This window comes from Rhinoderma darwinii, chromosome 1 (genome assembly GCF_050947455.1).
Source record: "Rhinoderma darwinii isolate aRhiDar2 chromosome 1, aRhiDar2.hap1, whole genome shotgun sequence".
Lineage (NCBI taxonomy): Eukaryota > Metazoa > Chordata > Amphibia > Anura > Rhinodermatidae > Rhinoderma > Rhinoderma darwinii.
Genome location: NC_134687.1, coordinates 87,215,300 through 87,237,593, shown reverse-complemented (window position 1 = coordinate 87,237,593; position 22,294 = coordinate 87,215,300). Strand labels below are relative to the sequence as shown.

The 22,294-nt window shown below is 38.7% G+C and overlaps 1 protein-coding gene across 8 annotated transcripts in view; it reads right to left on the bottom strand.

Moving 5' to 3' along the window:
• Positions 1-22,294, bottom strand: part of FAT1 (FAT atypical cadherin 1) — a 221,028-nt gene that overhangs the window by 61,695 nt on the left and 137,039 nt on the right. For 5 of the 8 annotated variants that reach the window (XR_012883011.1, XM_075860151.1, XM_075860153.1 and 2 more), the window contains exons 7-10: positions 16,824-16,892; positions 15,759-15,898; positions 4,139-4,414; positions 3,735-3,945 (exon numbers count right to left, since the gene is read on the bottom strand). Coding sequence is in view for 7 of the 8 variants with exons in the window: in XM_075860151.1 (XP_075716266.1) it covers positions 3,735-3,945; positions 4,139-4,414; positions 15,759-15,898; positions 16,824-16,892 (696 nt within the window). In the remaining variant the exon portion in view is untranslated. The remainder of the gene's footprint in view (positions 1-3,734; positions 3,946-4,138; positions 4,415-15,758; positions 15,899-16,823; positions 16,893-22,294) is intronic. The other 3 variants (XM_075860154.1, XM_075860156.1, XM_075860157.1) reach the window with 1 other exon arrangement.

Below are 22,294 nucleotides of genomic sequence, written 5' to 3'. Positions count from 1 at the left end.
CCAGCTTTCAAAAACGGACCGAGAAGCCCGGACCATGTCGTGTGAAACAGTAGCAATCCCAGCGTGGTGTGGGTAGGAGATGCGGGAAGGGATTGGGTAGCTGTAAAGGTGCCAAAAACTAGCTACTCCCTGAAGTTAGGGCTAGTGTTTGGCACCTTTTCAGGCTCCCATGGCTGCTTTGAAGATCTGATCTGAGGTCAGTGCACAGCAGCTTCCTTCTGGGCTCTCTCGGCGCCGGCCTCAGCGCTGCACTGAATATGACACACGTGACATTACAATGTGTGTGACAGACTTCAGTGTAGCGACAAGACCGGAGCAGAGAAGAAGAGCCCTGACATGCCAGGACCCGTCAGACGTTTTGTGAAGTGACAATTACACAACATGTATCTAATCTGTCATGTATCCAATCTATCACAAAGTATGCAACACTCTCATAAACTTAGCACATTTTCAGACCCTATTTGTGAACGCACTATTAGGGCCTATTCACATCAGCATGGTCTTCCCGTTGAAGGTTTCTGTCTGAGCTTTCCGTCGGGGAAACCCCTCAACGGAAAGGCAAACTGAAACCCTAGCTTCCGTTTGCATCACCATTGATTTCAATGGTGAGGGATACTTTGCTAATGGTTTCCGTTTGTCACTGTTGTGAAAGGGTTTTCAGTTTTTGTGATGGAATCAATTGCGCAGTCAACTGCGCTATTGATTCCGTATAGCTTTACTGATGTCCTTCAGTAGAAAATAGGGGTAATGTCAGCAGTTTGTGTCTATTGCCTACCTCTTCTCTGATATTTCTGAAGATTTCAATTTTTCTGGAACCTAACCATAAGTACCTATCCTTTAATGATCATCCATCTCACTCTCCCAGAAATGTCACACATTAGTCTATCAGTATGACATGTAGTAAGCTATTGCATTGCAAGGGAATTATCAAATCATTCTAGCAAGTTCTCATTTATAATTTCTATAGGCCATTAGAATTTAGTGGAGCATAATACATGTAGTTTGAAACTTCAAGAAGAGAGAAAAGTAGTTCTTAATAAAAAGAGAAGCCAATGCATGGTCATCTGAAGATATCACAGTGTATTTAGTAAAAGCCTGGTTAGGTAGGAGTCAGTCGAGCAACATCATTACCATCTGTACTGTTGATAAAATATTATCATTTACATTGCTCATTTCCATAAGTTTCAGGTTTTTTAAGAGGTCATTCAATGAAATATGCTAACATTTGCATAATGGCAATGAGAACGAAAGCTCCTGTCTGAATATATAGCACTACTGGACCATACAATCTACTTCCCCAAGTAAAGGTTTAAATGGTTGAACAAAGCCCTTAAAATCATGATTACGCCATTCCATGGTCCTTAGCAAAGCAAATGTGATTATAAGTCGTGTTCCACAGTGTGATTTTGATGGAAAGTATGTGATATGTTAATATGAGGTCATTTGCTGTGAAATCTTCTTAAAATAGATTTCGTTTCTTCTACGGGATAGTTTTCTCTTTTTTTTTTCTAATAGTTGTCAAAAGGAAATTGGAAATAATATTTCCTAAAAGGGGCCACTTAGCATAATATGAGATGCTCAGTTCATCTAGAGGGAATTACATTTGGGGAATGATAATATCAGTTCAGTGTTATGCTATGAACACTATGCCATTCTTAGAATAGAACATTACAAAGTCTACGAAATATCACAAGCATCTGAGGAATCCCTACGCTGCTCTTTGGAAGACTGTCAGTCATAATTTATTCCTCCAGAATTTTGATGGGAAAAATGTGACATTTAAACCCATTTTGCTGATACGTATCGTCCAAGCCTTCATCACTAAGCACATTGGCTACTGCATATCTACCATTTATAATTGACAGCTCGAAGTAGGTAGGTTACACATGCTTGTCTTTAATTGCTATTTTAACACTTTAGTAATATGGAACGTAACTACTACATTTAGCACACGTATCTCATATTTAGCATATATTATGTTACGTTTAGCTTATATAAACTTATACCTGTAGAGCTCAAAGATGCCTAAATTTACCAATAAAATATCAATTGGTTCCAATTTTTACTAGGACAATCAACTAAGTGATATTTGTCCATAATTGCATGGACACGTTTGGTTATAGTCGTTGTTTTAGAAATGTATAGAGCCTTGATAAAAACGTACGTGGACTCCCACTTCAAAACAATGATCTCAACAATAGAGATAAACATGGGAGCAAAATATACTTATTAATGTATTTAGTAGGAGCTGAGGCCTGAATATACACAACATGTGAATACTGGTGGTTTCCTCTATTATATACCACAATAAATGAACTGCAGGGTAGATTATTTATTTTTTAACAAACACTGTATAGGCTTGAATTAATATAAATCCCTCTATAATTGTAGGTCTACCCCTTGAATTATCATATTTATCTGAGAGAGGAATTGGCCCATAGTAAGCCAGCTTAAAGTCTATGTACACCGTTGGAGGGCAATTTTTTTTATACATACATATATATATATATATATATATATATATATATATATATATATATATATATGTATATAAAAAGGTTAGTCAGTGTGATTAGTGCAACTTTCTAAATAGTTTTTATTAAAAGTGTGTTCTACTTTTTGACATACAGCTGCTCGTTCGCTAAATCCTGCTCCCGTCAGGACTGCGGGACTGACTGGATCAGTGACAGCGGGTCCTGCGTGTCTCTGACCCACAGGATACACTTGTTATCCAACACATCTATGTTCAGAACTTAGATGTGATCGATTATAGGTGGATCCTGCATGGACCCGCTGACACAGAACCATACAGCTGCTCTGTATAGAGAATACAAAGCAGCTGTATCTCAAAAAGTAAAACACATTTTAAATAAAAACTATTTAGAAAGTTGCGCTAATCATACGGACTAAAACTTTTTATTCAAAAAATTAAAATTGCCCTTCAAAAGGTGTACATATCCTTTAAATGTGTTGTTTAGTTTGGAAATTAAATTTTCCAATACAGTGTCTTATTAGGGAATTTTGAAATAATAAAGGAGGTCACCCATTTAGAACCCTCTTCTTTAAGCCACTAAGGTGAACAGCGGCAAAGAGTGTCTTTCCCTCTGGAGGACCCAAAATATCCACGTGTTTGAAGGACAGTCCTTTGATTTCAATGAGAACTTTATATTGCTTAATTTTTCCTGCGCTGGCACTGTAGGGGAACTAAGCAGTTGCTCCTGGGTTCTCCCACAAATGACAGTCGTTTACTGGGGGTTTAAGCAATGTGGTTATTGTTCGGGGACTTTTTAAACAAGAAGGGATTATCCAAAGCGAACAACAGTAAGTGGAGCAATTTTTAAACAATTTACCCAGACTCGGGCATAAGCAGAAAGGGAAAAAAAGAAAGCATAAAAAAGAACGAATTATGTATAAAAGAGTTTATGTCCTTTCTATTTTACATATTAATGGACATGGACACAGTATAGAGTGTCATAAGAGAAAGCATGTGTGTAAATGTGTGGATGCTTTCTCATTGCAAGTTGATTTCCAATCATTTCTATTTATTTTTTTATTACCTTTTAGTCAATTGTATAACACACAACTGGTTGCACAGCCAATATTTATCTGCTTTGTATATATGGTGATACCAAGTGGCCATTCCATACTAAGTTTATCCTACAGTTTTATTTGTGAAAGCCAAATATTAGGCTGTATTCTGCTAAAGTTTGGTTCTAAGTGTCTGTAACACATACCTGACTCAATGGAGTACACAACTTCAGCATTCTTCCCTTTGTCTTTGTCTAATGCTGTAACCTGGAGTATCGCAGAACCAATTGCTGCAGATTCATAGACTCGGCCCTCATAAAAAGAGCTTGTAAACCAAGGTGTATGGTCATTGGTATCAGTCACATTAATAACAATTCTGGCAAAGTTGCGCATTACGGGGACATCTTGATCACGCACCTGAAAAATTAATGCACAGTTATTACACTTGCAAAGGATCTGTATAGTTCCAGTTCTTAGCTAAAGCTCGAAAAAAAATTGGGTACAACCTAGCGTTGTTCTGTAACATTCTGAACTATAATCCTCAATAGTGCCTTTACAGACGTCAAAGTCTAAATAAATCTACCACCTGAGATTTTGCATTAGGACTTACCATCACTGTGAGAATGTGCTGTTGTGCGGCTTCATGATCCAATCTTTCAACAATGTACAAAGAACCGGTGGCAGGATCTATCCGGAACTTCTTAAGACTCGCCGGGTCCGTGCTGCTTTGTAAAGTGAAGATCAATTTATTCTTTTCATCCTTGTCTGTAGCAATCACTTGCAAAATCTCAGTTTCTGTTCTGATATCTTCAGGAATCAGAACTTCGTACTTCGTGCTAGAAAACTGTGGCCGATGGTCATTTGTATCGATTACTTTAATATACACCTTAAAAAAAAAAGAGACAGATTTAAGATTTAATATAGTAGATACAAAATTGAAATACATTTTAAATCAGCAATATACCGTATGTGAGTACGGTAGATTTCACATTTTTTCATAGGCTTCGATAAGAAGCTCGGACTATCATTCCCCTTTCTTTCCAAGGCTCAAAAAAAAAAAAAATGGAAAAAGTATCTTTCAAATCTTTATGCTTAAAAGAGATAAGTGCAGGAGAAAAAGTGGATCTTTTCAGGGGCGCTGCTGTGTGGTGGAAATGATAGGAACGGAGTCCGGAGGTATAGGTAATAGGTTCAATTTAATGTTAGTGGCTACGCGTTTCAACGATGAACAATCGTCTTCCTCAGGCCATGTACATATCACAAAGGGCACATCTTATATAGCATGTAGATTCAAATTGACATAAGACTTATGTCAATTTGAATCTACATGCTATATAAGATGTGCCCTTTGTGATATGTACATGGCCTGAGGAAGACGATTGTTCATCGTTGAAACGCGTAGCCACTAACATTAAATTGAACCTATTACCAATACCTCCGGACTCCGTTCCTATCATTTCCACCACACAGCAGCGCCCCTGAAAAGATCCACTTTTTCTCCTGCACTTATCTCTACCTAAGCGGTCCCATCTGGTTACCGACTCGGATTTGGCAGCAGCACTGTGGTTATTACATGACTTAAAACTTCCATATCCAGGTGAGCATAGTTCTTGCCATTTTGTCTCACCCGTACCTACTGATCTGCACAAGGTGGCGCCGTTTGTTTCTCCTATTTTTTTTCTCCTATTATTTTATGCTTAAAAGAGAATTCTGCATTGCATAATATATATATATCAAAAAGTTGAAATCTACCTTGAATTTTATACATCCATACATATATCTTGATCCACAGGATATGCCATACATGTCTGATAGATGCGGGTCCCAATTCTGGTATTCACACCTATCTCGTGAACAGGCATCACCCGAACCCCACCCCGCCCAGTGACTCAACTGCCAGCCGCCGCATTTAGGCATTACGAAAATAACTGAGCAAGCTCCTAAAAATCTGTAACAGGGCACCACAGCTAGATAGATAGACAAATATGGGATAGATAGATAGATAGATAGATAGATAGATAGATAGATAGATAGATAGATAGATAGATAGATAGATAGATAGATAGATAGATAGATAGATAGATAGATAGATAGACAGAAAACTATAGAATAGATAGGAGTAAAATATGCGTTTTTTTATTAAGAAGCGCACATATTTTAATAAATTTAATGTATTTTAGACTGTCCTACGAAAGGATTTGAAATCTATGCCTGCTATGAGCAATTTCTGAAGTAAACTGTAGTAGATCTGTTGCTCCTCCCACCTAACCCCACCCACTTTTATTGACACATTTCAAAAAAGTGTCGAGAAGGGGGAAAAGTCACACATATTAGCGCAACTATGACGTGCACCAAAGTGTATGACTTTTTAACAAGGGAAAACTGGCGTAAATCTTTTAATGATTTCCCCACATAGAGCCTGTGCCTGGAGCAATAATTTATTATTAAAGATGAGCAAAATGTTTTAAATGTTTATTTTCTGGTGTTCTGGCAAATCCAACTGCTTGGTTGACAGTGAATTAGGTTATAACGTAAAAAAAAAGAACATGGATTTTGGTGCTTTTTATCTTACTGATAAATCGAAACCTTTAAGGCTTCATGCACACGACCGTGCCCGTAATTACGACCCATAATTACGGCCGCAGACATTTTTACTTTAACCAATATTGTGGCCAAGGAATAAAGAAGCGCACTCCTTCACACATATGTGCAACCAGCTTTCCACTGAGAACAGGAAAACAAGGACCACTCAATATATGTTCGTTTTCAAGTTGGGCAAATAAAAGTTATATTCAGGTAAACAATATAAACACCTATTGATCTTGATGGAGATGGCATTACCATCACTGCCTATTCCACTGCCACCAACAGTCCTGCCTTTGTGATTGCACTACCACTCACATTCTGCTTCCCATCTTTTTAAATTGGTTATAGTTGACTTTTCATCCCAACTGCTAAGAGTTTTAGTGAACTTTGCCCCTACACTGATGGCTGCTGCTGCTCGCCTTCTCTGCCCTCGACAATTCTCTAAGCAATGTGCTGCATAAGCTGATGTTTATCTTAAAGGGATTGTCCTCTTTTTATTTTTTTCTATTAATTTACTTATAGAATAGGAAATCATACAGATTTCTAATATACATGTATTTCAAATTCTGCTCACAAACCTTTCTTATGGCAGTGAATTTGTCTCTGTCTAAAAATAAAAAATGGTATAGCCGACAGATTTGTCCATCAAAAGCACCAATAGGATAACAGAATGGACAGTCATGTGACCCACATCATGTGACCCCTGGCATTCAGGTAACATTGTCCAGGTGTATAACAGGTGAATAGTAGATTATTGAGGAGCAGAAGTTATAAAGTATTTCTACCCGGAGGAACATCTCCCCTTCATGTCTGTCAGCGTCTGTGAGGAGCAGCTCTTACATTCTTCTCCGACTCCTCTGGGTGTGTTGTGTGTTTTTTTAAAACTTTATTAACAACATGAGAACATGATACAGGCAGTTATTTTATAAATCATCTAGAGGCAGTGAATCAATTGTTTATCATTATTCCACCATTAGTTCTATTCACATAGCCCATGCTTTGCAACACAATGTGGGGGGGGGGGGGAGGGGTCACATGACTGACACCGTTTCTAGTCATATTCAGTTAGACTGTGGATGCATTACACAGGACTAATCTGTGGGCTATACCATTCCACTGTGACAGGGGCCTCATACGCTATAATATATGTAAGTGAGAACAATTTCTAGTACATCTATATTAGCAAACTATATGATTTCCTATTCTATAAATAAGTACAAAAATAAATAAAAAATAAATACAAAAATAAAAAATAAAAACTAGACAACCCCTTTAAGGAAATGGTGGCTCACAAACCACTTCTTTCATTCTTCATACCATTCCTTGACCTCACCATGACACCATCAAATTGGAAACTGTCCTGAACACCAAAATTACACCATTTTTTATCAATGCAGTGCACCAAACCAATGTCACAGATGGGAGAAAACGGATATGCTGCAAGTGTAAAGAACCAATATCACTTTCCTTGTCAAAAAAAATTCCCAGTCTCCTAATGATTGACAATATCATCAAGGGATCTTCTTTTCTCATGACTTGTTAGATGTACTGACAGTATGGAGAAGCTAGAGAATGCATTTATGCGGTTATTATGTGTTCAAGTCTTAAAGGCAACCTGTCACCAGCATTTCACCTATTGAACTCTCCTCACCCCTCGTTGGCCGCTGTTGTCAAAAGTTCATTGCCGTTATCCCCTCTCCTAAACTCCTCCTCCGACTGTAAATAACGGTCTGCAAACTTTATGCGCCTTTTATGGTAATAATCCAGCAGCCTCGTTAGTTCCTCTTCTTATGCCTGCCCACCACCGAAAACTGGCCTGCGCTGAATGCCGAAATCTCATCTGAGACAGCACGCATGTGCCCGTTATGTATGGTCCGACACCCTTCCCTGCTTTGTCCGGGTCTCAAATCTAGTTACTGCGCATTCACCGCTATGGTGTCCCGTTGTGCGCAGGCAACAGAATGGGACATCGATGCACAAGCGTGAGATTTCGTGTGTGCTGGTGAGGAGCTGTCAATCAAAAGTAAGGAGGCGGGGTAAACTCGGAAAGACTTGAGGAATGAAGATATGACTCTTTTCAAACAAAGATTGTAGTATTTTATGCTCATTAACATACGGCGTGGGAACACTAAAAAATTGAATACTAAGGGTATGTGCACACACACTATTTACGTCCGTAATTGACGGACGTATTTCGGCCGCAAGTACCGGACCGAACACAGTGCAGGGAGCCGGGCTCCTAGCATCATACTTATGTACGATGCTAGGAGTCCCTGCCTCTGAGTGGAACTACTGTCCCGTACTGAAAACATGATTACAGTACGGGACAGTTGTCCTGCAGAGAGGCAGGGACTCCTAGCATCGTACATAACTATGATGCTAGGAGCCCGGCTCCCTGCACTGTGTTCGGTCCGGTACTTGCGGCCGAAATATGTCCGTCCATTACGGACGTAATTAGTGTGTGTGCACATACCCTAACAGTACAGATCCTACTTAGAAGATAATTATAGGTTACATAAAAATGGTTTTTCACCCACTTCCACAGGTATTGCTGGTTTAATAGGTGAAATGCTGGTGACAGGTTCCCTTTAGGTTCCACACCTTTAGGACAGGATCACATACACACACTCACACACACACTCACACACACACTCACACACACACACACACACACACACACAGTTTTGGTGCAGTTTGTGGCTAATTTTTTTTAAGACAAACACAGGAGTGGACACAAGAGAAAGAAGATCCATCAGTCTTACCTTTATACCTTTCCTTTCTTTTGGATCCACTTCTGGCTTTGACTCGAATAAAAACGGACCCAAAAACTGCACCAAAAGTGTGTGTGTAATCCTGGCCTTACCCATGCATATATTTCAACAAATAAATACGAATTGACATGAACGCCTTTCATTGCATAAACTATTAATACTATATAACGGCAGACCTCTAGCCATTGAGAACAGTCCTAAAGTGTGTATTTGTTTTTGAAAAACCCAAGGGAACAAAAGATGCAAGGATCTACACAGTGGAGGAAATTTCGACGTAGATAGACAAAATAAGCAGAATTTGCAGAATAATTTGAACGTGTCTTTCCTAAAATGCTGCTATAACCTTGACCTTGGATGTGTTGTACAGCAGTAGGATATAAAAACTGAATATGTAAGCGGTTCTCCAGCTCATAGCACTGGAACCTACTGCATGTAACACAGTCCGGTTACTTAGAGGAATGCGCGTTAATGAAGATTTGCAAACATAGAGAACATTCTCGGAATTCTTGATTGGGTAAATCCCTATGATTATTCCACAGTTTAAACCATGGGCTCAGTGCGGCTGAACCAGGGACCTGGAGCTCATTTATGACATAAATCCACAAAGAAAGTTTAGAAAGAAAAGCAGCATGAAAATCCATATTTACAGTGAGCAACCGCGCTTAAGAATTTTATCAAACATTGCTTCAAGAACAATTATACAGGACATGCATCGGCCAATCGAATTACCTCACTAAAACACAAATAATATTAACACTGCTATAATACAGACAAACATATTGTTGGTTAAACAAATACTAATGAGGCATTCGTTTCTGTCGAATGGATTTATTTATAATTCACTTAAATAAAACGTCTAGGTAAAAAGTGAACGCTTTACAAAAATAAAGAAATAAAAATTCCAAAAAATGTACAAAAAAAAAGTGGAATATTGAATTGATGTAAACTTTTTTAATAATTTTTTTTTAAAATTGTATTTTTTAATACATGTTGGAGAGAGTTTCTTTTTAACCCAAACATTTTATATGAGTGCATTTTAAGTAAAGCCATTCAACAGAAACGAACGACTGTTGATAGAAGTAGATAGTGTTGCCTTTTAGGGTATGTTCACACGGCTTAGCAAAATAAGTCTGAAATTACGGAGCTGTTTTCAGGCGAAAACAGCTCCTGATTTTCCGACGTTTTTGTAACTACTCGCGTTTTTCGAGTCAATGAAAAACGGCTCCAAAAATGTCGCAAGAAGTGACATGCACTTCTTTTTTGTGGGCGTCTTTTTACGCGCCGTCTTTTGACAGTGACGCGTAAAATAACACCTCGTGGGAACAGAACATCGTAAAACCCATTGAAAGCAATGGGCAGATGTTATAGGCATACTGGAGCTGTTTTTTCAGGCGTAATTCTAGGCGTAAAACGCCCGAATTACGTCTGAAAACAGTGTGTGTGAACATACCCTTAGAAGTAAACGGAAAAATCGAGATTTTCTACAGCTGCTTTCCATTGGCATTTGTTTATAGATATCAAAAGAAGAAGAAACTGCTTTTTGGGCATTGTTATCATATTTGTTGTATCAAGCCATTTTCAGATGACCATAATGCAGGTGCATTTCAACATCTATATTACAGCTGCAATACCTGGAACTTAATTTAGATGCGGGATTGTGAATAAGGGTATGTTCACACGGCTTATTTACGGACGTAATTCGGGCGTTTTTGCCCCGAATTACGTCCGAAATAGCGGCTCAATAGCGTCGGCAAACATCTGCCCATTCATTAAAATGGGTCTTACGATGTTCTATGCAGACGGTCATTTTTTTACGCCCCGCTGTCAAAAGGCGGGGCGTAAAAAAAGACGCCCGCGTCAAAGAAGTGCCTGTCACTTCTTCAGACATAAATGGAGCCGTTTTCCATTGACTCCATGGAAAACCAGCTCCATTTAACGTCCGTATTGGACGCAGCAAAAAGCGCCTCAACATGCCATTACGGCTGAAATTACGGTGCTGTTTTCTCCTGAAAACAGCCTCATAATTTCAGCCGTTACGGACGATGCCGTGTGAACATACCCTTACGTAGGTAGCATAATAATAAGTTTGAGAGCAATTTCGCTCCATTGTAGAATTTCACACTTCCAAATCTACACTAACTGATTGGTTGTGGTTGGCACCCCTATTTAACAGTCTTGCTCAAACGCTCTAGCAGGTTATCACTTCATGACAAAGCAGACTTGTACTTGTCTATACATTGATCTATTCAGTGGCCACTTCATCCAACAGTTCTACTACTGTTAAATGTGACAAGATCCCGTGGTCGCTGTATGGAGCTCTGCTTTGTACAATCTATGGAAAAAGCCATGTACAAGCTGAACCAGCGGGGTAGGAGGGCTGCGGGAATAAGAATAAGAAAAGGATACAATGTTTAATAAGGCTGGATTACAAACTTATTTAATTTATTTTAAAATGATCACTAGTGGCTGCAATAAGTGGCACTGTGGAATAAGCAAGGCACGGGTGTCCTGTGCCGGGTAGAGCAGGTGTTCTTGTGTCTAATGACAACTAAGCTCCTGGTGTAATGGCTAGGTACCCCTAATCCCAGTCATTTAACCCCTTAGATGTTGCGGTCATCAAGTCGTTTAAGACGGGGGTTGCTTTTGGGTTACCATGGCAGCTGGGGGCCTAATAAAGCACACTGACAGGCATAATGCACTGCAATGCAGAAGTATTGCAGTGTATTATAAAAACGATAAACGAAAATAAAAAAATTCCCTTAGAAAATGCTTTATTATTAGAAAAAATTGAAAAAAATTGGTATTGCTATATCCGTAACAACTCGAAATATAGCATTATCAAGTTATTTATCCCACACGATCGTTTTCCTTAAAAAAACAAAAAAAAACAAACAAACAATGACAGAATTTTTGGAGTTTCTTTGCCGCCAGATGGCAGGGCCTTAAAGTTTTATGCATATAAAGTTTAACCCATTAGTGACCGGCCCATCGTGTTTCTACGTCGGTCACTAACGGGCCTTATTCCGATGCCATAGACTTTTTACGTCGCGGTATCGGAATAAGTAAACAGAGAAGGGAGCTGTCAAATCTCCCTGCTCTCAGCTGCCAGAGGCAGCTGAGGGCTGGGAGCGTCCCTGCTCTGCCGGGTGAAATCGATATTAGTATCGATCTCACCCGTTTAACCCCTCCGATGCGGTGCACAATAGCGTGCACCGCATCTGAGTGGTTTTGGAGAGAGGGAGGGAGCTCCCTCTCTCCCCCACCGACACCGGGCGATACGATCGCCGAGTGTCTGTGTCTTCAATGGCAGCCGGGGGGCCTAATAAAGGCCCCCAGGTCTGCAGGAGTGAATGCCTGCTAGATCATGCCGCAGGTTTTAAACGGACAGGCAGTAATACACTGCAATACAAAAGTATTGCAGTGTATTATAAATGCGATCGCAGAATCGCATATTATAGTCCCCTAGTGGGACTAGTAAAAAAGTGAAAAAAAAGTTTAAGAAAGTTAATTTAAAAAAAAATGTGAAAAAAAAAATGAAAAACCCAGCTTTTCCCCTTACAAAATGCTTTACTATTAAAAAAACTAAATAAAGTTAAAAAGTTACACATATTTGGTATCGCCGCGTCCGTAACGACCCCGACTATAAATCTATTACATTATTTAACCCGCACGGTGAACGCCGTAAAAAATGTAATAAAAAACTATGGAAAAATTGCTGTTTTCTGTGAATACTGACTTTAAAAAAAATGTAACAAAAAGTGATAAAAAAGTCGTATCTACTCCAAAATGGTACCAATAAAAACTACAAGTCGTCCCGCAAAAAAAAAGCCCTCATACAACCGCATCGGCGAAAAAATAAAAACTTTACGGCTCTTAAAATATGGAGACACAAAAACAAATCATTTTGAAAAAAAAAGCGTTTTTACTGTGTAAAAGTGGTAAAACATACAAAAACTATACAAATTTGGTATCGTTGCAATCGTAACAACCCGCTGAATAAAGTTATTGTGTTATTTATACTACACGGTAAATGGCGTAGATTTAAGACGCGAAAAAGAGTGGTGAAATTTCAGGTTTTTTTCTATTTCCTCCCAAATTAAAGTTAATAAAAGTTAATCAATAAATAATATATCCCACAAAATGGTGCTATTAAAAAATACAACTTGTCCCGCAAAAAACAAGACCTTATACAGCTATGTCGACGCAAAAATAAAAAGGTTGTAGCTCTTGGAATGCGACGATGGAAAAACTTAAAAAATGGCTTGGTCATTAAGGTTTAAAATAGGCTGGTCATTAAGGGGTTAAAGGACTGAGAAGGGTTCTCTGCCATAACTCCTTATCTTTGACTTTAGGTATATCCTCCCTATCCCCCTCCTGCCATCCATTTATAAAGCTAAATATTCTGCATTTCATGGAATAAGGACATTTGATACATTTCCTATATACAAGCCTCCAAATACGGGAGGAGGTAGGGGCTGGATTGAGTAAGTATTTTAAAGATCATTGAGTCAAAGGTCAAGTAGTCAATCCATTCCAACAAGTGAAATTGCAATTACAGCTTTCCTGTGGGCAGGAACTATATAATTTATCATACAAACTGTAGCTTTAGAAAGAGAACTGCGTATATCGTCTTTTCTGCTGAAAATCGCTCTAGTAACCCTCCATGATCTTCTGTAGTTAGTTCATCTCAGCCTTCATACTGCTCTTCACAGGTTTGTACAAATAACTCAAAATGCTGAGGACAATCTAGCAGGGGAATTACACAACAGAACAGAAATGTTTTAAAAGATGTGCTTTTGTTTTGGATGCTGTGGCAGAAATGTTAAATTTAGCTAGGGAAGGCCGGGGCAGAACAGGCATCTCTCCATGGGCTGCGAAACGCATACAGAGATATCCCTGAATTACAGGAAAAGAGAATGAAGTCTCGCAAGCAAAAGAAGTAAAATCACTGAGGGATGTCAGATTGCTAAAGTGTTCTCACAATAAATAAAATCAAAAGGTTACAAGCCCGGCAAAAAAATGTATCTGGAAAAAATGTTTTCAAGTAATCATTGACAAACTTTCATTTACACATGGGACACTTTACACTGGCGTGTCCCAATTTTGTTTCATTTTTATCTCATTGCTAAATGACCACATGAATGCTGTATTCAGACGAGCGTTGTAAAACTCATTTGTGTTTTATCAGAGAGAAACTGGTGATTTGACATCAAAGTTGAATCATTATTGTGTCATAGTGCGTTCCGAGTTTCAGTTTTTAACGTCTGTCAAAAAAACATCCCCATTCGTGAAAAACAAACCGCACTCGTGTGCTGACAGATTTTTTTCACAGAGCCATTGACTTGAGTCTAACGCGAGAATTGGACCAAAGTAGCGCCTAGTGCGATTTTCTATAGTTCGTGTCGTAAATCAAATATGTGAAACGGCCAATTGATTTTAACGGGTCAGTGTTCAGTTTATTTGCTGTCAGACAGCATCCAGATGTGAATATCGCTTGACTGAATAGAACCTAGTCAAGCAACTTAGTAAATTAATGCAATACCCTTGATCTAATTAGTTAACTTGTTTTATAAAGGGCACGATACTCTATCCCAGAAGAGAGCCACTTACGCTAGAGACACCAGAGATGACATGAGTATTGCAGTCCTGTTCAAGTCTACGGCAAGTCTGCAGGAAGGTCAACTTGTACACACAAAGTCCCTTCAGCCTCTTCTTTGGAAATCAACAATCTCTAAGCTAATATTAACAGCAACATTCACTGATAGATCTAGTGATCTCTAAGGAAAATAGGAGATATATAACACCCGACTGTGCTCAGTCAGCTGTTCCTATATCTACAGTCACTTCTTGGCTGGAACAGGAACGAACATCCCCATTCTTGGTGTTCCAGCAGTTGGACGCCAAGGATTAGACTATGCAATAATAACGTCAAGGGTTGCAGGGAGTTTCAAAAAGCTTTACCGATGCTTAGTTGGGTCTTTCAGTCGAATACAGGCTGCAATTTTACATTACCCTTTACTATTGTTATTATATACTGTGGAGATTATGGCAGACTGTAATAGGTTTACAATCCCTGAAGGGCTGCGGCAGGGAATTTGAAATACATTACCAGACCGTTCACACTTGTGAAAGGATGGATTCTGTATATCTATTTTTATATTTATATCTATATATATATTTTTAGGATCTCAAAACCCAAATCCCATTCGAATACATCAGAATATGCCCTGCATGGAATCTCTTTGCGAATGTCAAATCCAACGCTGACCAAAAATACCGGGCAAATTTATCAAAGAAAATGAAAAGTGGAAGGTTAAAAGAAATCGGATTGGTTCCAATTATATTCCATTTACGGGCTCCAATTTAAGCAAAAAGATTTAAAAAAATAAGCCACAAACAAAAACTATTATCTATAAGGAAACTCATTCTCACTTGAATATGTATACCTACCTTGAGCTACATAATAAAAACACTTAATCTCTGTGGATAGGAACAGACCGAGCACTCTACTAGACTATTTACCTTTGAGATTTTCTACCCACCGATGCTGGTATAAGCCCAGTGCCAATTCATTCTAGCAGTGAACAGTTAATATTTTTCTATGAGTCTTTTGAACTGTTGCTGTCCTCCGAGATCACTGTGCTTTGTTACCTTTAAATTGCTTCCTTAGTGTATTTGATGGGAATCAAACTTTGCTGATGCATTTTCTTCACAGTCATATCTATCCATTGTATATTAACTCTTCCAGCTGCTACCATAAGGTAGAATTTCAGGCAAAGCAATTTTAAGTTCATTTAGTAAACAAAATATGTTCGGCAGCCACAAGCATACAAAAGAAATTCTTTTTAAACACGTCATTAGCAATTCAATTACCTGTGTGCTGATAGATCTTGTCCCATCTGTTGCCTCCACTGTCAAGTTGTAATTAGATTTCTGTTCTGCATCGAGAGGTCTTGCAACAATGATGGTTCCAGTGCCCTTGTCCACATCAAACCTGCTGTCGTAGTTTCCACCTGGTTAGAATGAGGGAAAACTTTACAAATAACTGTTTGTACATAGTGTAGAGGCAGTGAGAGCAGAAGATGACCGGAGGCCACGCTACAACAGAAGAGTGTGAATGGAAAGTGAGACGTAGAAACACCACAGTGGATTACAGACAAGAATAGTGACATGTACGTACACGGCATACATAATAATAATTAAAAAAAAAGGTAACATACAACTCTATGGTAAGATCTGCATTTCCACAGAATATGAATATAACTGGTGAGCTCTAAGTGTAGACAACATGTGGCTCACTCTGCTCGTCCTGACCACCACCCCAACATTATTCTTCTAGGACTTTTAGCAAAACAATACAGAGAGAGCAACAGGCTGCCTACCTCTAGACTAATACATCATACAAATTACAAAGTGAACCAAATTGATAAAGGAGTATCTTGAGAATCAGTCCACGGGTAAGTGAATGGGCAGGCTACATATGGCAGTAGGTTGTTATCTGCAGTCACATTTAATGAGTCCCCATTAGCATCATGTTCATAGCCATCAAAAGCCATTAAGAATATAACGACTTTGTGTGTTATGCAGATTTAGACACGACTATTTTGTCAAATCAAATTGCATTTCTCCGCAGACAGCTCATATGACTTTTAGATTGAAGACTACCACAATTTTATAATTAGCTGTCATAAAATGATAGCCACCAGCCAATGCTTAGGCCCTAATTACTCCAATATCAATCCTTCAGGAAGCCAGTGATAAAGAACAGAAATTTTCCCTTGAACACGCACAACGGTAATACATACAAAGTTCTTAAGCTAAGCTTGGGGCTCCGGTAATGTGACAAAATACAAGCAAAGAATTCAAAACACGCGTCATTTGCAATAATGGGTCTAGAACACAACTATGGAAGAAAGGATGTCCCATTGTAGCAGATACCTTCTGCTACACAGCTCAGGTCACAAGCCATCTGAAGGATGTAAAATACTTCATTAGATTGGTCATCTCCTGGCAGCACTCATAGTAAAGACAGAATAGACACAGAAAAACATGGGAGAGTCAAAATGGCTGGCTAGGAAAAGAATAGTGTTATTGTATACAAGAGAATTCAGAATCAACTAGCAGATGTGTCAGTGTATTGTATAACCGAGCTGTGACCGTATTCAAGGTTTTTAGGGGTCGGGGGTGGACCAGTGATGGGCTGAAGCGGATAGTGAAGTAGTCTTCAACCATAGACATGGGAAATATTACAGAACAGAGCTAATATTCTTACTGATGATAATCATAATGTATTTCAATATCCATCTTACTATTTAAATTCTCGTACATCGTGTCCCCTCTCAAGTAAATAACTAGCAGCACTTCCCTAGCTAAGAGGAACTAGAGCTTCCTGGTTAAAGGGGTTGTATGAGATTAGGAAAACAAGGATGTTTTCTTCCATAAAAAGTGGTCTATATGCTGTGTTTGGGTCTGAGGTCTCAATACCACACACAACCCATGTACAAAAGTGGTGCCGTTTCTGGAATAAAGCAGCCATGTTTTTATTATTATTTCATACAACTCCTTTAATGCTCTACATCTCGGAATCAATATTGTATTAATTTATTAATTAGTTTCTATAAAATGTTGCAGTTTACATCAGTCATACAGTCAATGTCTCCACGTCTTTTCTGCTGTTACACCTTATTGATTCAGAGTCCAGATGGGAACCGCTCTGTATCACAACGTAAAGTTTAATGACAGGTGATATGAGACATGATGTGAGACATACTGAAACATCTGACAGCATGCAGCGGAAGGCTTCCCAAGCTCAACTGAAAACTAGGCAGCCAGAACAAGCCGGGGGATTCAGCATCTCCAACCAGAAGGGCACAAGCCTGTGAGCTCACTCTTCTGAAACCCTGGCATGGCACGCATAGATCAGAAGATAAAAGCACTTGTCTCAAATCCTTGGGTAATGCATTAAATATATGAACGCACATTAACTGCGGCATTGTAATTACAGTCAGCAACATATATTTGCAATGTATAAACAGCAGTTAACAGATAAATCTTTCTGAAACTGTGCATAATTGTATAACATCTGGAGGGATTAAAACAAAGTCGAGGATCAGCAGATGGATGGGGCAACCTTTTCTGAACATGTAAACATGCATACAAATAAGAACTCAAGAGTGGAGATGGGAAAATATGGAGAAGGGTATTAATGCCCAATTATGATTATTATTATTATTCACATTCTATAATTACTTAACTAATCAGTTCAAGCGAACCGGTCACCTCAATATGCTATCCTAGGTATGGGCAGTATATTACAGGGACAGGTCTGTTTATCCTGTTAGCCAAAACAGCACAAAAAAATATATTGTAAGGAATAGATCGGACTCCTAATTTTGAGTCCAGTTTATTCATGAAGTGATCGCTCCCTCCGCCTTTCCCCACCTCCCCCCGGTGATTGACCACTTGGCTGCTGTGTATCTGCATACACAGCAGCCCTTCAATCACCCTCTATAACTACGCCCTTGTGTATAGCTTATGTGGATGTACATCAGGAGAGAATCTAAAAGCAGGCTTCACACTTTCCCTTTAGTTATTAAATGCTGCAAAAATATACAGTAGAATATTTGCATTAAACTTGCCTGATCTTAAAGCATATTATTACAAAATGAAAGGGAATAACACATATAATATTCTAGATCAGCAAATTAATTTTGTGGGAGACAAATTTCATGCCCTTTAAAGTCAACAGGGAACAATACTCTACAAATAAGTCCCCCATAACCACTAACCTTAGGCCGAATTCAGTTGATCGTGTTATACGTCCATGTGACAGCCGTTAAAATAATAGCCGTCACACGGACACATGTTTTTCAATGGGGCCGTTCACACGGCCGTTGTTTAAACGGACCGTATGAAGGGTCTGTTGAAAAATAGAACATGTCCTATTTTGTTTCGTTTTTACGGATCCCCTTGATAGACTCAAGTTTATGGGGATCCGTCAAAACGGGACCAACACAAGGGCAACTCGGACGTGAAAAACTAACGTTTTTCACGTCCGAGTATCCCCACGTTCATCTGAATTCAGCCTTAGATATAAAATGTGCATGTGTAATGACCAAACATAGAAAACTCCATTCTAAACAGATAAGGCTTAATTTCATCATGTCATTAAAGCAGCTGTGACATCACTGACCCTGCCCTGGAATCAACCAATCATTGAGCAAGTCTCTGCAGAGAATGCACAAGCTTGACTGCTGCTATATCCCTTTATTTAGAAAAACAAAAGTGTAGAACCTGTCAATTCTACGCTTATTTTAGAAATCAAATTTTCCTAGTGAGGTCTATTAAATAACCTTAAGTCTCACACAAATATAGTCCTGTGAGAGTAAAGGGCAAAAAAGGGGGTGGCAGTTTATGACAGAAGCGATTAGCAGCAGTCACCTACCGCCCGCTTCACGTGTCAACGCCAATCAGTGACACAAATCTTGAGTGAGAATAAAAAAGTGCAATTACTATATAATTTAATAGAGCCACCTCTACCTTTTAGAAGATTCAATGAAGAAACTATATGAAATAACATTACAGCCTGAATTCTTCTCATAAGTTCCTCCATCTCCATTATACTTTTCAGAAAGCTTAGGGAATTAATATGTGAAGAAAATCTGGGTGTCTCATAGCTTTCCATTAGATCACATATGACTGGAATCTATGCTAAACCATAACAAAAAAATCCAAATCTGTGCATCTTACTTCCTGGCTGGCAAATTCACTGGGGAATTTATTTCACAGAGGCAATAAAAGAGGACGTTGGTAACCTTGAACGTGCATTATATTGCTGCACATACACCCTCAGGCTCAGCCTTCATTATAGCACTGCCTTCAGCTACATTACCATGTCAATGGATAAACCGTGTCTTTTGCATGTGCTTTTAGTTTGCGTACTGAAAATGTATTCAATTTGAATCAGCAGCTAGAAATGCGTCAGCGGCAAAGCAATGACAGGTTGTCAGTATACGCAAAGTTAGTGATACTTGTTTTTAATTGCACAAAGCAACTGGGCAGTATCTACTTAATAGAAAAATGTTTTCAAGGTTTTGTTCACACTGCATTTGAGCCATGTTTAGATTATATACCAGGGAAAAGCTCCTGGCATCTAGGGCAAATGTATCCATAAGGGCTCAGCAACCAAACAGAGGATAAGGGTGTCCTATCAGGCATGTATTCATAGTAGACAATTTTCTTTGCTGTATAGAAAAGTGTAGTTTACTTTGCTTTTCTACGCAGAGGCAAAATGAAACCTTTTTTTTCAACATGGGAGCCTACAGGCAATGTAAGTTACTGTATGCCTATTCTCCCGACAGAGGTATACAGATGTGTCCACCTTTAGTTTTTCCTGAATTGCGTTAATTTATACAATGTGTCAAGATACCAATTCAATACAATCTCACGTCATCCAGTAAAAAGTATTGTTTTGATATTGGAGTCTATGTGCGACGGATGGCATCCATCAAAAGGCATCCATCACAGCCATCCAGTAAAAAATTATTCGTTAAACATATATGTTTTCTTAACATGGGGGTCTATGGGCAATGGACAGCGGATGGCATTAGTCGGAGGTATATGTTTTTTTTTTTACATGTTTGTTTAATATCTTGCGCCATACATCTAGGGTTATGTTGGTGTCATGAAGATTCCGATGTTTTTGTCACACATGCTGTACTATTTTTTTCGCCAAAATTAACGACAAAATGACGGAAACCCGACAGAACCCATTAAACTCAATGGGTTGCAACGGGCGCCGTTGGTTTCCGTCATGCGACGGATCGAGCGACTCTGGGTTTTCGTTGTTCTGCTTCTTTGACAAAGCAGAACAACCGAAAACCAAAATATAGATGTGATCGAACCCTTAGAGAGGAAGTAAGGGAGGCTACATCTGTATGTCCGGCAATACTCCTTACATTTATATCTGACAAAGGGCTCAAACGCAATGTGAACAGAGCCTTACTAGGGCACAATAACGAAGACTTACAACAATATAGATGTGTGGAAATTAAAATTAGCATCATTACAGTATGTCTATTGTTTTACAATGATGTCTCATCACATCAACAAAGTTAAAGTGGGCCTGACAGCTGATTTTGCCAGGAGAAATGTCCGTCACCTGATCATTTCCCCTGCAAAAGGATCTACAGAGGAATTGTAGTATTAAAGATTGGCCATTTAGATAAATAATAATAATCTTAATTAATAATCTTTATATAGCGCCGTCATATTCCATAGCGCTTTACAATTGGGGAAGTAACTAACAAGTAAAATGACAAATAATTAAAACAAATTATCAAACAATGAGACATAGGAAGAGAGGTCCCTGCCCATAAGAGCTTACAATCTAAATATGGTTGTCCATAAAATATTTATCAGTAAGCGGGAGATTGCTGCTTGATAGAGGCTTTCCCTCCTGGCTCAGAGGGTAGATCCAAGCGATGGAGCCCTCTCTATGACATCCTTATGCCCTAAAGTGGGGTTGTCCTAATAGGACGATTCATTCAATAGACTATACTTATGTGATGCCGACATACAGAAAATTATGGACAGGAAAATTAGCTTATGCCTCATTGTAACAACCATAGCTTCTTGATTATTATTATTATCATTGGGCAATTCTTAATGAACATGTCAGTGCTTTTAGGATTTACATTAAATACAAGAAGACCCATCCATAATTTGGCTTCCTTACCAGTAGCTTTAAATAAGGGCACATTCACACAGTTGTAAAAGGACCCTTTTCCCTAATTAAAATTTTTACGGTCTCCCTGCATTTGAATGGTTCTAACATTTTTATATGAGGCTTTGTTTTTTGTAGGGCAAGTAGTGTTTTCTATATGGACCTTTTTGGAGTACATATAGGTTATCATTTCCTTTTTATTAATGACATTTTAGAGGAAAACGTAAAAACAAAAACAATTCTACCACTACAGTCCATCCTAAAGCTTTAAAGGTTAATATAAATCAGTAAAACGCAACAGGTCTGCTTCTGTTTTTGTCACACCTTTTCCTTTAGTCTAGTATAATTGTGAAAATATATATCAGTAACATGTTGCCTGGCAGTATTATTTTTTTATAAAAATTGGTCCATAATAAACTAGGAACTGGAAACCTGAATTATTTTCCTAAAACTGCAAAGCAAATAATTACTGCCAGCTCAAAAGGATCTCAAAAGAACTTCAAACTCCAATAAAGCTTCTAAAATCACTGGACCACTACAATGCGACTAGAACCCTCATTATCCAAAATGCTTTGCTTTGACCTTTCTCTCTTTCTTGACTTTTCAAAATTCCGATGGCTCTCTTTGTAGTTGGACGCACCATAGCTGACTACAAGCTGCTGTAGAAAGCAGGTGGCAGTCTGTA